General features: G+C 55.3%; 4 protein-coding genes across 4 annotated transcripts; 2 read left to right on the plus strand and 2 right to left on the minus strand.

Annotated features, from left to right (window-relative positions):
* Positions 1 to 1,084: 1,084 nt before the first annotated feature.
* SSU72 (RNA polymerase II subunit A C-terminal domain phosphatase) lies at positions 1,085 to 2,071 on the minus strand (the record flags this gene model as incomplete). Its single annotated transcript, XM_053195527.2, has 2 exons — positions 1,085 to 1,742; positions 1,914 to 2,071. 2 exons carry the CDS (start codon positions 2,069 to 2,071, stop codon positions 1,085 to 1,087), a joined length of 816 nt encoding a protein of 271 aa, XP_053047180.2.
* Positions 2,072 to 8,541: 6,470 nt separating this feature from the next.
* Positions 8,542 to 9,855, plus strand: NBP2 (HOG (high osmolarity glycerol) pathway protein; the record flags this gene model as incomplete). The annotated part of the gene is made up of 1 exon (XM_065755926.1): positions 8,542 to 9,855. The coding sequence occupies one exon, from the start codon at positions 8,542 to 8,544 to the stop codon at positions 9,853 to 9,855; it is 1,314 nt and encodes a 437-aa protein (XP_065615166.1).
* Positions 9,856 to 10,820: 965 nt separating this feature from the next.
* On the plus strand, positions 10,821 to 12,143 carry MCR1 (NADH-cytochrome b5 reductase; the record flags this gene model as incomplete). The annotated part of the gene is made up of 3 exons (XM_053193514.2): positions 10,821 to 10,865; positions 11,109 to 11,499; positions 11,575 to 12,143. The coding sequence occupies 3 exons, from the start codon at positions 10,821 to 10,823 to the stop codon at positions 12,141 to 12,143; spliced, it is 1,005 nt and encodes a 334-aa protein (XP_053049231.1).
* Positions 12,144 to 12,917: 774 nt separating this feature from the next.
* Positions 12,918 to 15,449, minus strand: N0V96_000394 (uncharacterized protein; the record flags this gene model as incomplete). The annotated part of the gene is made up of 3 exons (XM_053193513.2): positions 12,918 to 13,027; positions 13,116 to 15,054; positions 15,108 to 15,449. The coding sequence occupies 3 exons, from the start codon at positions 15,447 to 15,449 to the stop codon at positions 12,918 to 12,920; spliced, it is 2,391 nt and encodes a 796-aa protein (XP_053049230.2).
* Between the last annotated feature and the right edge of the window lie 952 nt (positions 15,450 to 16,401).

Here is a 16,401-nt window from a genome sequence, read left to right on the forward strand (position 1 = left end):
GCCTGGACTAAGGCTAGCTCCGAAACGCGGCATCGATAGCTTAATAGGACACCAACAACGGCCCAACGGCAACGGCACGCGGGCGTTTGATTGAACTCTTGAGCTTTTGGGGCTGCGAGTCGCAGCCTGCAGGCTCCCTAGAAGTATTTTAAGGTAATGGTAAGTTCGGCACGGCTTATTCACTCCAGAAGCAGAATTCAGGGATTGTTTTCCCTGTCTTTTGGGAAGTGGTATCATTAATTCATAGTTCGTCTGTGTGTTGGGGGTTATCTTTTCCCGAACCCGAAGCTCCCTTACCGGCTGGAGATGCTCAAAGCTCTCTCTCTCTCTCACTCTCTCATGGTTCGCACCTTTGATACGGCCAAGTGAACTCACCCGTCTCATACCTCGTTGATGGAACCGCATCTTCCAAGATTATGTCTCCGCCTCTGTCCTTCGAGCCCGGCTATGGCTTCCGTAACGCGTCGCAACGCGAAAACGATATGCCCATTCCCACGCCCAACCCGCCAATGACTGCCATATCCACCTTGTTCGTCTGATGATGGTATTGACATGTCAGGTCATGGTTTATATATAGAATTGCAGGCTCCATTCCCCTTCTGCCGAGCTGCTTTCCGTTTTGGAGCTCAAATTCGGATCTCGCGTGGTCCATCCTTTCGCCAAGTGATGGAGAAGTCACTTAGTAAACCATGTCGATCGATACTGAAGAGCCACAACCGCAACCTCCTGACGAGGATTAAACCCTGACTTTCCGGAGATCTCGTCCGTGCTGCGGGATCGGGATCGTAATCTTGATGTGCGTAGTCGCGCCCGCTCTCTTATAGAATCCCGGTGGCGCGGGAGGTGTTTCCGAGCCTCCGTACGCCCTCCGTACCGGACAAATAACGCCGTCGACCTTGTAGGTACTGTTGGCACTGTAGCGTCTCCTTCCACCCGCACGTCGCCATCTTGAGTTGTTGAGTCAAAAAGTTCTCGTCGCGGCGGGCCCGACACATCTCGGTCCGCGCGGCTCTCAAGCGGGATGGGGAAACACAACGCCCGCCGACAAGATTCCGCCCTTTTCTAGCTCTCTCTCTCTCTCTCCTCAAAACCAAGCAAGAGTCCATACAGCAGGCAAGTGAGGCCACCGATCCTGCCACGCAGCAAGGATATCCGGCACCCTCTCATCAAAGCTCGCCCTGCTCGCCGCGCTCCCGCCATCAAACGCCGCGGCACCTACAGCCTCACGCTCCTCGGTCGCCGCGGCGTTCAACGCGTTGGCCAGATCCAGAATTGCGCGCCCGCCGACGCTGGCCTCCTCGTGGTTATCCTTGATATCGACGTTAATCACGTGAACGGGTCTGTTGAGGGGGCTCCCGCGGTTCATGAGGTCGTCAATGACGGCGTCCCAGCAGCGCTCCTCGCAGGTGATGACGATATCGACGACGCCGCCCTCGACGCCGACGCTGCCGCGGTCTTCGGCGTGGGTGAGGCGCGGCATGCCGACCTGCCAGTCCTGCCAGCGTTCGGGGCCCCATTTCACGTGGCGGTTGCGGTCGACCATGTTGAGGACGCCGTTTGCGCGGTAGAGGCGCGTGTCTTTTGATTCGAGCTCTTTGAAGATTGAGTCGTACGAGGTCTTGTTGAATTGATAGACGTTTGGTTGGGTTATGGATGGACCCGGGAGGCGGACGAGGGAGCCTGTGCCGAAGGAGATTACGGGGTAATTTGCTTGGGCGAGGCGGAGGTGGGAGACCATTGATCTGTTTTGAGAGAGTAGGGTTGGTCAGTATACATCTTCTTCGAACTTGGGTCTTGAACACGATGCGGGATGCCGAGCAGTTCCACAGTGACGTGTAGGAGGAGCTCAATTGTGCTCTCTCTCTCTCGTGACAAAGGACCGGGCCTGACGAAGGAACTTGATCGTATCGTACCTATTTTGGTTACTCGCGCACACGGTACAGAATTTGAGCTTGAAGTCGCTTGAAGAAGCAGCAGCAGCAGCATCGTCGCCATTCGCAGGAGGTGCCGTCGGGTAAGCTCCAGCTGGTGCGGCCGCAGCAGCGCCGCCGGTGCCGTTTGCGAACTCCATGACTTCGTGATGATGGATGGTGAGTATGTATGGCGATGGAAAGTGACGATGTTGGGTGGGGCAGACAAGCAAGCTCGATAGGTACGGCACGGAGTATTGTATGTATGAAAGCACGGCGCGGGAGCTCCACGAAGGTGGGAAGTGGATATCAACGGGCGCGCGCGATGGGGAGCGAGTCAAAATGGATGATTATTGGAAGAACGTGGGGCCGTCAAAAAGGATCAATGATGGAATGGGCAGAAGAATGTTTAGGTCAGCAAGAAGAAAAATCCAGCGGGTCGGTTGAGAAAAAAAGTTGAATCGCCGGTAGTTGTCGCTTCAGGTCGTAGAGGTCGTTGTGAAGAAATTTATTCTGTGTCTCCGAATTAGCCAAAATCCTAGAACACCATGTTTTTAGATGCTCGAAGGCATTAAAGAGGTTTGAGCGCGATTTTTCAGACAAAGCGTATAAGGTAATAAAGTGTCTCAACATGGGGAATTTAGACAGCTCCAATAAAAAGAATCTCATCATGGAAAAGCTCGAAAGAGGACGGCCAGCGTTTTTCCTGGCTCGTCGCGAGTTTGATTTTTTTTTGCTCTTACCTTTTGGGGTGATTTGATCAGCTTCGATCACTGCGTTTGTCAATTCTCCGACTCTGCCTTCCTCAAAAGTGTTCAGAAGTGTCGACGGTGATCTATCTAACCCTCCAGCAATGTTCGTTCGTGGGCTGTTGGAAGCTCCGAGTTCGACACTGGATTTTTAACAGTTGCAAGATGGAAAAGCTTCAATGACGTTCCTTTTGAGTGAAGAATTGGATAGCTCGCTTTCGGCTGAATGTCGGGCCTTGTGAGCAGGGCAGGGCGGGACGGGGCGTCATCGGAATCATGGCCTCAGGCTGAAGGTTCGCTAACGTGAACTTGGGTACCTTATTGCCTGAGGCTCATCTAGGTGCCTGAGCTTCCGTTCCGTACACTGACACCCAAAATGGCCCAACTCACGTGGCTGCTTGCGAGAAGCCAACGTGATTGGCTCTTAGGCGCTCACATATTCTGAAACAGACGACACCTTGGAGGGCACCAATCACGACGACTCCAACATCCCCAACTGCAGATACCGTGCACGGCGTACATTGTCCAGAAATAGAACAGCCGATGAGTATCCGTACAGAGACATCTGATGGCGTTGGAAGCTCAGCCAAAGAGGAACCAGTCCCCAAAATCGTCGAAAACGGCGCTAGTTTGAGCCAACTGCTCGTTTTCGAATGAATGAACAGATGTCATGTGTGCACATAGTTGAGAGTCGTTGCCAGTATTTGGGTACAGCGATCGCGTGCGAGATGGGGGCCCTTGACCGTCTCGTCCAGTCTTTGAAGGATCCACGGGCTAGACCTTCTCCCGGGGGTTTGCAGTCGGCCCATCAACTCTTTGTTGCGGCGCTACTCCGTGCCCTTGGGAGGGCCGCCGCAGGGAAGCAATGGAACTGGATCTGACCATCGGAGAAATATCTGTCTCTCGGAGTTGGCGGGTGGCCTGTGATTCCGTCCGTCCTGAATGTTTGGCTTCGCCCAGCCCAATGCAGCGCTCGCAACTTCCCGCTTCGCCCTAGGCCCAGTCGGGCTGTGCATTATTACTTACGGATACCTTATTCCACTGCAGGATCGCTTGCGTAGCCTGAGGTGCTGGTTGGTCTCTAGATGTAGGTATTCGTTGAGGTGCGGTATTGATGAACCAAGCCCGCCGGCAGACCGTCCAACAGCAGTTGTTGGCGGCACTCCGACAAAGGACGTGATTCGCTGGCGAATGCAGGCGACGATTGCTTACCACCTTACACTTTTCCCGCCCTTCTCTGACCACGACAGTTCCATCGTGCTATTGGCAGTGTCGATGACCGCTGTTTCACACGTGGCCGCTGGCAGCGCAAGATGCAGCCGCTGCAAGTTGCAACAAAGTCGTGTCAGGATGTATCCTGCACGGGAGCCCGCCGATCAACGTTCGAGTTTCGCAACCTCGCCCTATCCGTAGGTACGTATGGGTATTCTCACCCACCCTGGTGACTGAAGACGATACCGCAATTTCGACTTAAGCCCATCCGTCGGCTTGTGGGTTGCCCCACGGTTGGCACTGATGATCGGGAGATGCAGCTAACGAGATAGCGTATGGCCAAGCAAAAGATGGCTGTTTGTGCTTCAGGCTGTCCGTTCACTTGAGATTTCCCAGATCTAGCACCCGGCACCATCGTATAAAGATTTTGAGAATTAAAGTCCAAGTTGGCGAACGCGAATGAGAAGAGCGTGACGCGATGCTGGTTATCAATCTTGTGTTGATGCTCTCTGCCCTGGCTAGGTCTGTTCGCGACTTCGCGCAGCAATCATGGGATGAGAGAGCGATCAACCCACCCTCAGTCAGTCCAGCCCCCCAGCAGGTGTACTCAAAGATTCCCGCTGTTACGGTTCGGACTAAAAAGCGAGACTCATGTCAGTGGACGACCGCTTCTGGATACTTTGTGATTTGCGCCGGGGACGTCCTCGCTAATCAGCTGTGGGCCAGGCTGCTGTCTGACCTTGGTGCGACCTGAACGGGAATCTGCGCCGGCCAATGCTGGAGCACCCAATATTGGTTTTATTGATGACAGCCCGGCCAAAGACCAAGAATAGCATCTGGCACCGCTTTTGCCTTGTTTGAAGCCTTCTTCCTTCTGTATCTGGTGAAGATTCTAGGCCGTTGCCACGGAGAAAGAGTGGGCAAGAACCAAAGCGTCTAGAAAGAATATTCCAATTCACATGTCTCTAGCATTCGCCATTCACATAAAACGGACGACCCCCTGTTTGCTGCCTGCTCGTCCGTTCCGTGTACGCCGGATTACACAGTGGGTACCATGGATAAGTCGGGCCGGAGGTGGTAGCAGTCCTTTGCCCAGATTCCTGCTGGGCAAGACCGGAGATCACGGGCGGCTCTGTGAGGATAAAGTTTGAGCTGAAAACGAGACTGTCTTGGGGGAGGCGGCATCCAGTAATCCGTACCCCAGGCGCGGACGGACGGCCATCATAGTGTCAGGTTTGCCTAATGAAGGGTGTGAGACTGAACAACGGACGGCTGATTCAATTGAGTACTTGCGGGTGGGATATGAAGCAGTGCGAAGCGGCGGCACACGGCCACGCGGGGGAGAGGTCTGCTTCAGCATCCCGTCCTTAGTGTGCGCGTCCGTCGGTACAGTCAGGCTTTTGGGTTGTAACCGCGCCGGCGGCGAACGCGTAGGCACAGTGATCGACAGGGAAGACGATGTGAGGCTGGCGAAGGGATCCCCTTGAGATGATGGCACCGTTGTAGAAAAAGAAAAAGAAAAAGGGGGGAACTGTGAAGTGCGTAATGAGTATCTACTTCATCGCTCCATGATAGTAGATCCGCTGAGGGCGAGAGCACGACGGGTATACTGAAGCCACCCCGACTGCTAGACAGATGTAGATAGCTGCGGGAAGATGAGAACCCGTCTGTGGGCCGGGGCAACGACTGCAACCAGACATGAGCAGCAATCAAGTGAGGAACATGAGGCAGTACAAACCAAGGTAGGTACCTCGTCTGCAGTCCCACTGACAGCCCAATGTACCTTGAATTCTGCACGGCGAAGGAGGACGTATTCGTACACAGACGGGGGACATGAAGTCCCCGTGCCCTGCCAGCGCAGGCGAACGACTGAGTGCGCTTGTGTGGACGACAGAGGAGAGAGGCAGGCGCAGTGGCAGACGTAATTGAGATTTGAGGTTGCCCTGGGGCGTGTTGAGGTTTGCGGTCTTGGCGTTACCATGTTGGACCAGAAGGATCCCTGCAAAGAGCTGCACAGCATCTGAAGAGCATGGAGCTGTTACTGTTTTCCTGACAAGTCTCCAGAATATGATACCCACGGCGGCGTGGAGGACGACGGAGGATATGCCGTTCCAGTTCAGATCTGACATTGGCAACCATAAGGTAAGTAGTGTATGTACGAAATGTACTTGTAGAGTGGCATGGTAAGGTAGGTGTCCGTGATAGAGAAGAAAGAGGGCAAAGAGCATTCCTTCCACACCGGATACGGATAGAAATTCAGTCAGTTGACGCCTGCCGATTGCAGAGGACGGGAAAGAAAAAGAGACCCCGATTGTTGGCGCTGACTCGATTTGGGGCCACAGTTGGGGCTTCTCTCATTCTGGCATTGGCACTGGCATCTGCTGGCCGCTGTGTTCGAGTTTCTTTGAGAGTTCGCCGCCATAATTAATATCGATCCGGATTCAGCCCCCCGCCCTCTCTCCCACTCTCGCATCTGGGCTATGCCTTCCAATGCCTGACGCACTCCTGGATCCTGCGCTATCGTTGCTCTTGGTCCCGCCTGCTGCCGTCAATTGTTTATTGCCGTGGCCTCTCCTTCAACTGTTGGATCTCACTAGAAGAAAGTCATCAGCCTCTCCCCCTCTCTCTCAAGGTTCTCCCAAGAGTCCTAATCCATATCTCCTTCTCCTCTCTTTCTCTACCGCTCTCGGTCTCTTACTCACGCCCGCTTGTTGTGCTGGCCTTTGGCTCCCCTCCCATCCATTCCCCCTCCTTTCTCTGCCCCCCTCTACCTTGGGTATTCACGTCAACCACCCCTCACCCCCCTTCCCGCCAGGTCCAATTGCACACAGCCAGTAGGATCACTGCGCGACGCGCTTAGAAGCAGCAAGGTGCAGTCCCAGTGCGTTGGAGGTTGATGGTCAATGGTCGATGCCCACTGTCTGTTCTTCGTCCCTCGCACTCCAAGATCCAAACTCAAAAAGTAGCTGGAGATAGTGGAAGGGGTAAGTGGTCCGCTCACAGGTCCTGGTGCCACCGTTAGAAAAAAAGACTCTGGTGTTGCTTGGGCTTGGCCATACTCCCCATAAGATACTCACTGACCCAGTTGGTCCTACCAGAAGAAATCCTACAAAGACCAAGTATCCGTCTAGCTGCGGTACTTCGAGATCGTGTCGTTTTTCGACGGCCACTAGAGGTAGTTGGGTACATATCTCCGTACCTCGAGGTACAACGGGAATTAGTCGCACCTTCAGTCCAGCGTGGGTCAGCCCAGAGTCCAGAGTCCAGAATCCAGAAGTCCAAGAGTCCAGTCCCATCTGTGCTCACTGCTGCATCGTCTGGTGCGAGCAAAGAAGGCAAAGGCACGGCCGCTTCTACCTGAGCTCCCTCTCCCTCTGTCTCTCTCTGGATGCGTCGTGGGCTCTGTTGTCTGTTGTCTGTTGACTGAGGAGGTGTTTGCTTGTTGTCTGCACCGTTGTAGGTACCTTCCCTGCTGCCTACCTTACCTGCGGATACCTTTCCGCACCAGACGACGGGACTTTCTTTTCGAGTACCTTTCCCTCGTGCACGCATATTACAATATACCTCTTTTTTCCCCCTCCCCTGCTGCTAGCACCTCACCTCGCAAACCCACCACTTACCACCACCACCACCTAACCTGCGCGGCACCAGCAAAGAAGCGACGGGGACACTCTCTTTTTTCGCAGCGCAGCGGCTGCCCAGCACCAAAGCAGCAGAGCAGCCAGACCGGCGCCAGCGACCTGAACCTAAACGAACTATTCCCAACCTCACCTTCCCTCCTCTTCCTCTTCTTGCCATCTTCTCCTCCTCCTCCCACCGTTTCTCCCCTCCCTCTCCATCGCTCTCCTCATCCTGTGCTCTTCTTTCTTCCATCTTCATTATTGTCCTGCCTACCCCGAGCGACCCCGCGAGCCGATCTCATCGCTCGCCCGCTCCCGCCCGGCCTTAAGTTCTCAACGCTCCTTACTCGATTTCCAACCCTCAGCGTCGCGTGCGACGACTTTCGTTTTGCGACACCTTGCGAGCAAGCCCGCTTGCTGTTGCTCCGCCTTCTTTTCAATCCCCAACTCTGTTCGTCTCCGCCTCGCTCGGAACTGCGATCCTCACAGTCTGCCCATCCGCCCGCACCTCCCATAGGCTAATCGGCTCCGACTCGCGCGCAGCATAATTCACGATAACACTTGCGCAAACCCTCAAATTCACAGCCTTCGCCGCTCCCGACACTAGCTGTTGCCAGTCGAGTTCCTACTTCATTTTCGGCGCGACAAGTGCGGTCGACGGTCCTACCGAGCACTTGGCCTGCTTGGTGGCACACGACGCCGTAGGATCCGCGAATCGGGTGCCTGTCATCCTTACGCTGGCTCCTCCACGATTGCGATAATCTCAGAATGACCACACTCTTGTCCCAGAGCTCCTCGCCCGCGACATCCCCACCTGCAGCTGCTTCTCCCTCCACCAACCCGAATCACCCCTCACTACCGCCACTAATAACATCACCACCTAGCCGTCGCTCGACCGCACCGAGACCAATGTCGCACGCTTCCAAAAATCGCTTGTCGCAATACTCGACGGGCTCAATCCCCTCGCGTTCGCGACCGCCTTCTCACATATTTCCAATGTTTCCTTCGAGTCTCTCCTACACCCTGGTGCGCGATTTCGCATATCCAATTATGCATCCCATGCACTATGGTCCCCCGCCAGAGCCGTCGCATCCTGCTTCTGGCCTCAGCACTCCCCTGAGCGAGTCTCGTCGTCTATCCGATCCTCCCGCTGCCTGGGAAACAAAAATGACCTGGAATACTGGCTCCTGGGGGCCAGAGGGCTTCGGCAAGGCCCACGACCTGCCACCCATGGAATTTCGTGATGGCCCACCCTGGAGTGAAGATGAGGATTTGGCGAGCCCTGTCGTCAGCTCCAGGCACCGAAAGCACAAATCTTCCGCAGCAGCCCTTGGCGGAACCGCTGGGTTGAGAAATTCTCGCGACGCGAGCAACGACATGCTACACCCAGCACATTACGAACAGCGGGAACGCGGTTACTACGTTGGAACCAGTGGTGATGGCAGCGAACGATACTACCTCAACCAAGGAGGGGAAGCGAATGGACCCGGCGGAGAATATGTTACCTACCCTCCCGGCGATGCACGGCATTCCAGCCATGCATACCAGCTAGGTGACCTGCCCCCACGGCAGTACGCCGAACAGGAGACATATTCGGATGCTTCGAGCTCCGCATCCTCTCCAGGTTTCCGCGGGGATGACCAGTCACGATATTCCCGGGATTACCAGTTCACCATCACGTCGCCCGACGAAGAAATGCACGGCAAAGCCGTTGCGCTTTTTGATTTTGAAAGAGAGAATGAAAACGAGTTGCCATTACTCGAAGGTCAAATCATATGGGTTTCCTACCGCCACGGCCAAGGCTGGCTAGTAGCCGAAGACCCGAAAACTCAGGAGAGCGGACTCGTCCCTGAGGAATACGTTCGTCTGCTGCGAGATATTGAAGGCGGAATGAACAGTCTAACCGGCAATCTTGGCGAGGGCTCTACGTCCCCAAACGATGTTGGAACACCTACGCAAGCAGAGCATCACCCCCAAGGTCACACGCCGACCGGTAGCCAATCTTCATCCAACGGGTATCATCAGCCCGTGGTCTCGACGTTCTCCACGTCCAGCAAGGACTTGGACCCGTACCCTACACAGCAGCTTGGTCTTCAATCTGGTCAACCCCCTCCGCAAGTGGTGCATTACCACGGCCAAAGAGGTGGCAGCCAGGCCAACACGCCAACTCTGGCGTCACACCAGGATATCGGCATGATGCGCCGAGGCAGTCAGGACACTGGGGCGAAGAAGACGGATTCCCAAGTGAGCCCCTTGACGGAGGCGATCACAGAGAGCAAGCTAGTCGACCGATCTAGCACACCAAAAGCAACAAACCCCACTGAGAAGCCCGCAGACCCCGAAGCCATGGACACTGAGCGGTGATGAGAGACTATCAAGAAGCATTCACTCGCGTTTGACTTGGGGGTCTAGACTTCTTCTTGCTTGGCAGGTTCTCTTCTCCTCTGGGGACCTGTCACGAATCATGTACTATGAGGAACGTTAGGGAGGAGCGTTTCTGGTTTCGGTTTGACGATCAAGAGGCGTACAGTTGTTATTTCTCGGGAGACATAAAGAGACAAGAGCCCCCTGGTCGGTCGCTTTCAGCATGTAGCTTGGATGATGGAAAACTTTATGATCAAGGGCCTCGGTGGAGGGACGCATCAATGTTCAAAAACGAGGATGAAAGCCGGCATGCTTCGCCATTGAATGCCCGGGACTACGTCAGATCCCCTTTGAAGATGGGGTGGAGTTTTACCGTATTTTGAAGTCCACAGCAATTGAAGCTGTCGGCTTGTATATAATAATCGGGGTGATCCCCTATTTTCTCCTCTTGGAGAACGTCAAGAGATGTTTCTTCGACATGATGTTCCTAGTCGATTGCCTTTATGGTATCAGTTGCCTACTGAGCCAAACCATGAACCAGATTCACAGCTGGTTCTTGGTCAATGTTTGCGTCCGAATGCACCTGTTCAATGCTGGCAGTGGTATGGCGCAATTCGCAAAGAGCCTCTTTGAGCACGTTGTTGGTTCTGCTTAGAAATGCACATCGGTTATTGCTACGGGCTTCCCACCGGCACGCCGCTTACTGTGCCATCCTCTCGGTCAGTTCGGCGGGATCGGACGCGGGAAACATAGTCTCACGTGACATTTTACGTCATGCACAGGTCAATGGTCGCCCGGGGAAAGCTTTCCATTGCGGGCGGCTTCGAGCTTCTGCTGCGAGTCTCTCGGATACCTGAGCTTCTTTCTCCCAGCAGAAAAAAACATCCTTTGGTCCATTCCTCAACCACACACACCTGTCAATTACCTCTCCTGACAGCTTGGAAACTTCCAATTGAACCATCACAATGTTTGCCAGAACTGCCTTCAGGGCCGCGCAGCCCCTCAAGCTGGTAAGATAGCTATTCGATGACGCTGTTCTCTCTTTCCATCCCTCGTTCATTGGAAATCCTCGTTCCCTCCGCGGGTCGCGGAGCGGTTCCCGAGTTGCGATTCCCCCGTTCGACTACATCACACCACCTATGCCAGCACCACAACCCCATCTTGGCCCCCGCCAATTCCGAAACGCTCTTCTACCGTCTGCCCTTTCGACGCGATAATCACTTCAAAGGCTAACAAACCTTCTTCCATAACAGCAAGCCCGCCGCTACGCCACCGAGCCCGCCGCCAAGGGCAGCAGCTCCAACACGGCGCTCTACGCCGGCGGTGCAGCCGCCGTCGCGGGTGGCGCCTACTACTTTTTCGCCGGGGGCTCCTCGGGCGCGGCGCAAAAGGCCGAGGCCAAGGTCAAGGAAGCCGTCGGCGCGGCGCCCAAGAAGGCGCTCACGGGCGGCGACCAGGGCTTCGTGTCGCTGAAACTCGAGGACACCGAGATCATCAACCACAACACCAAGAAGCTCCGCTTCAAGCTGCCCGAGGACGACATGGTTTCTGGTCTCGACGTTGCGAGCGCCATTTTGACCAAGTACAAGGGTCCCGAGGACGAGAAGGCTACGTTGAGGCCTTATACTCCTACCAGCGATGAGGGTTCGTATTCCCCCTGGTTTCTTTGATATGCGCTGTGATTATGCTGCTCGATACCCGGGACTGACAATACGACAGACGCCAAGGGCTACCTCGAGCTCATCGTCAAGAAGTACCCCAACGGCCCCATGTCGACGCACATGCACGACATGACCCCCGGCCAGCGCCTCGACTTCAAGGGCCCCCTCCCCAAGTACCCCTGGTCCCCCAACAAGCACGAGCACATCGCCCTCGTCGCCGGCGGCACGGGTATCACGCCCATGTACCAGCTCGCGCGCGCCATCTTCAACAACCCCGAGGACAAGACCAAGGTGACGCTCGTCTTCGGCAACGTGACGGAGGAGGACATCCTGCTCAAGAAGGAGCTCGCCGAGCTCGAGAACACGTACCCGCAGCGCTTCCGCGCGTTCTACGTGCTCGACAAGCCGCCCAAGGAGTGGAGCGGCAACAAGGGTTTTATCAGCAAGGAGCTGCTGAAGCAGGTCCTTCCCGAGCCCAAGAGCGAGAACATCAAGGTTTTCGTGTGCGGTCCCCCTGGGTTGATGAACGCTATTTCTGGTAACAAGAAGAGCCCCAAGGACCAGGGCGAGCTTGTTGGTACCCTCAAGGAGTTGGGATACTCTCCTGAGCAGGTCTACAAGTTCTAGAACGTTTGTTTTGACTTGTTAGATGGAGGGGCCAGTCTAGATGTCGTAAAGAGCATCGAAGAGGAGACTTTTTGTTGTATGAATAGCTGAGGCGATAGACGCATTAGATTCCTCAATGAATGCTGGCGGTTTGCGAGTATCATCTTAGAGGTCCGTGGGTGGAATACTTGATGAAGTCTACATGACACGACGAACCACGCAAAGGTTTCACTCTTCTCTTTGATGTATACCCAACTGAATATACACATGCCCCTCCCTTCAGTTCCCATCTACGTACGGCACATGCCCTATATATATACCCCCTCAATGCCAAACCTGTCACCAGCCAGCAGGCGCCCGTCTAGGTCGACGGGTCAGGTCGAACTGGCTGGGTGGTGGAGTGGTCTACGGTCAACAATCAAAATTCATACAACAATCAGCCTTATTTGACAATAGACTCAGAGAGAGTACCCGAGTTCGAATCCTAGCATGAGCACCAAGAGATATAGCCCCCAGTCCAGCACCGGGGAAGGGGGGTGGGGTGAACTCTTTTTTACCTTCATCTGCGAGACCTTTTTAATGCTGGTTTTGAGTATATCGACTAGCTAGCTAGGGACTGGAGGAGATTGATATTCAGAACAAGACGGAGATTTCTCAAATATGTAAAAAATAAAAAAAATAAAAATAAAAAATGTTACTCTGTTTGGTTTATCTACTACTCAAGAATACGACGATTGCAAAGTACATATGGAGTGTAGAACATCAGGTCTATTTTGTAATTTAGGCTTCTGGGTTTCAGAGGCTCTTGGTGGCGGAGGCGATGCACTCGTTGATGATGCCGGTCCACTTGAGCGCGTTGTTGAAGTCCTTGGCGTCGATGCTCTCCTGGAGACCAGGGAAGACGGCTGAATCATAGATGTTAGCATTCTAACTCATTCAGAACGGTGTAGGCAATGAAATCAGAGGAAGCGGTGCACAAAGGGGGAAACTAACCTCCAGAATACCCAGTCCACAAACCAGGCGCAAACACGACGTGCTTAAACCAGGTCCGGCCGTCCAGGCCGCCGGGGTACAGGAAATTGCGCTCGAAGCCCTTGTAGGACCTGTTGACCCAGACGAAGGCCAGGGCGAGCTTGATCTTGCGGTACAGGTTCCACCAGGGGATGCTGCCGTACTTGAGCTCCCAGTCGACCTCACCCGCCTTTGTGTCGAGGCGCACCGTCTTCTCGCGCAGGGCGGCGATGGAGGTGCGGAGGATTTGGAGCGAGGTGCGGAACTGCGAGAGGGAGCCCTTTGCGTCTGCGTCGGCGACGGCGACGGTGGCGCGCATCCGGAAGAGGGCCTCCTCGTCAGAGTCTGAGTCTTCGGCGACGGCGGTGAGCTTGGATTCGACTTGGTCGACGTAGCCCGTCAGCGCGTCGGCGTAGTCGGTGGCGTTGAAGCGGATGACGGGCACGTTGGCGAGCTCTGCGACGACGAGGCCGAGAATCTGGGCCATTGTGCGGTGGTAGACAAAGCCTGGGTCGCCAAACTCCTTCATCCAGTGGAAGGAGTCGTAGTTGGAGTGGTACTGGTAGACGACGTCCCCGTTCTCGCCGCCGAAGCCGAAATCGAGGGAGGGGATGCCCGCAAAGTCCTGGAAGGCGGTGAAGTCGGAGCCGGAGCCCATGGTGCTGATGCGGCCGTCCCAGACGTCGGCGACGGTCTGGCCGGGGACGGTCTGGTTCGGGGAGGGGACGAGCTGGGTGACCTCGCGGAGGACGCGGTGGAGGAGGGGCGCGGCGGAGGGGTTGAAGTTGGGGCCGCGGACGCCGACGTCGACGTTGACGTAGGCGACCGAGGCCTCGGTCAGCCAGGGGAGGTACTCCTCCACCCACTCGGTGCTGCCGATCAAAGAGTACTCTTCACCGTCCCAGCTAGCGAAGACGATGGTGCGAGTGGGCTTCCAACCGCTGGCGAGGGCGATGCCGACGCCGCGGATGACTTCGTTGAGGACGGCGGAGCCGCTGTTGGGGTCACCGGCGCCACCGGCGATCCACGCGTCACGGTGGTTTCCGACGACGACGACCTCGTTGGGAATGGTACCGTTGACGATGCCGATGACGTTCCACAACGGTGTGGTGGTGTAGTTTTGCTCGTTGTAGAGGTTCAGGACCACGTTGTCGGGGGTGGGACCGATGTTGTACTCGACGCCCTTGTACTTGAGGCCAAGGTTCCTATTCCAGTACTTGTTGAAGTCCTTGATAGAGGGACCGTGGCCGTTGAGAGCTTTGAGAATGGGGAGGGCATCAGCGTAAGAGATGGGGATGGAGGGGATAGATGGCGTAGCATCATCGACGGGAGCGCGCGGCGCGCCGGGTTTGGAGGGGTAGCCAGGGGTAGAAGGGTCACCGGGGCGCTGCGAGAGGAATTGGGCGCTTCCGCGCTGAACGGCGCTCGGGTGACGGGCAGGGCCGTTGGGGTACGCCTCGTATCCGTTCTCCTCGGTCACCTTGCCGTCATCACCAGGGTCGCTGTAGAGGAGAGCACCAATGGCACCCAGCTCCTGGGCACGCTTGATCTTGAGGCCACGGAAGATACCGCCGTACTTTGCGATGACGATCTTGCCCTCAAGGCTGACGTTGGCCTTGACGAGGTCTTCGTAGTCCTGGTACGTGCCGTAGTTGACAAAGACGAAGGATCCGGTGACGTTGCCGCTGGCGGAGTAGCCGTGGAATGTCGGGACTCTGTCCTCCAGGCCGGAGGAGGGATCTTCTTCAAGGACGTCCTCCTCGAGAGCAGCCTTGAACTCTACCGTCCAGGTAGACTCTTCTTCCTTGGTCTTGGAGAGAAGGGAGAGGCTGTGGTCGATGGGGTAGTTCAGGTAGACGTCGTACGACACGATTTCGGATTGCACACCCCAAGACTCCCACTTCTCCTTGGTCCATGCAGCCTGTCACACATTGTAAGATGGTAGTCCCTTGATATCAACTGTGATAGGTTTACCTGAGAGTAGTTCTGGCCCGCCAGATGGGGACCGGCAGTGTAATACCTGCTCCATTCCTCGGCCTTTTCAGATGAGGGTACCTCAAAGAGGATCTTCTGCACTTCTTCATGGGTAATGGGGGCGCTGTTGACGCTGTTCGTCCAGGACCAGCCGTGATGGTGGTGACCGTGGTGACGAGGAGGCTCATCAATGAAGAGCGCAACTACGAAGAATATGGACCAGAAGATGAGGATGGAAGAGAGTGCAACGGTGCAGAACCGGCGCAGGACATGGTTCGGGTACCTGCGGCGCGGCGCACCAATGTAGACATTGGTGATAAGCGGCGTCCGCTCATTAGACATTTTGTCGTCGAAACGCTTTCTGAATTAGAGTCAGCGTGAAAGTATCAAAAGCATGCTCGAACTATACGTTGAGAGCTCATCGACGGGCGACTCGACGATGAAGTGAGTGATGTGATGTAGGTGAGGCAGGAGGATGGGACGTGGGAGCACGTGTGGCTGACGAAGACGGTTGCATCATCCCGTCGCCGCCAGCCACACTAAGCTCTGGTAAGCTCCCTTCAAGCTCATGGGGCTGCTCACAAGGACACAATCACCCAGGCTGCGACAAAAAAAAAAAAGAACCAACTTACTCTAGCGCCATCTTGCAATACGGAATCCGAAGCCGTCGTCAGCAATGATCTCTGCGCCTTTCTGTTTACCAGAGATGTAGTTGAAACAGAGATGAAGTTGCCATGAGCATTGCGTGCTTCGTCGATGTTATCAGCATCAGTGGTGATTTTGCCGATCGGCTGCCGCCGCCTGGTGAATCCTCCACCGGCACTGGCACCCGCAAACGTGATTGAACAGCTTGTGCTTGACGCTGGGTCTCCTTCCTGATTCGGGGGTTCAGACGAGGGGGAGGAACGAGAGCGGGTCATCGGTGTCCCGGTGCCGACGTTTGGAAAAGCCCGGAATCAAGATAGCCAGCGATAACAATTTTTCTCAACGAGGATACGGAAGTCTTTCCGGTGCCATTCGGCTTCCACAAAAGCATCGACGGTCCCAGCATCCCGTCCCGTGACGCCGCATCGACCGTAGCCGTTAGTTGCACAGTCCGAGGCTCAGACTGTCAGACATTTGATCAGTCGTCAAGGTCAACATGTTACATCATCTAGGTACGGTAAGATATCTAAGCTTTGGCTACCTTGGAGGCTAAAGGGCGCCTTTGCCGCCTGTCTTGGATTCGAGTCAAGAGACGCCCTCTTCCCGGTGGCTGCGTGCATCGGCTAACGTCGGTGATCACGCAATTGAT

This window comes from Colletotrichum fioriniae, assembly GCF_027942845.1.
Source record: "Colletotrichum fioriniae strain IMI 355084 chromosome Unknown scaffold_1, whole genome shotgun sequence".
Lineage (NCBI taxonomy): Eukaryota > Fungi > Ascomycota > Sordariomycetes > Glomerellales > Glomerellaceae > Colletotrichum > Colletotrichum fioriniae.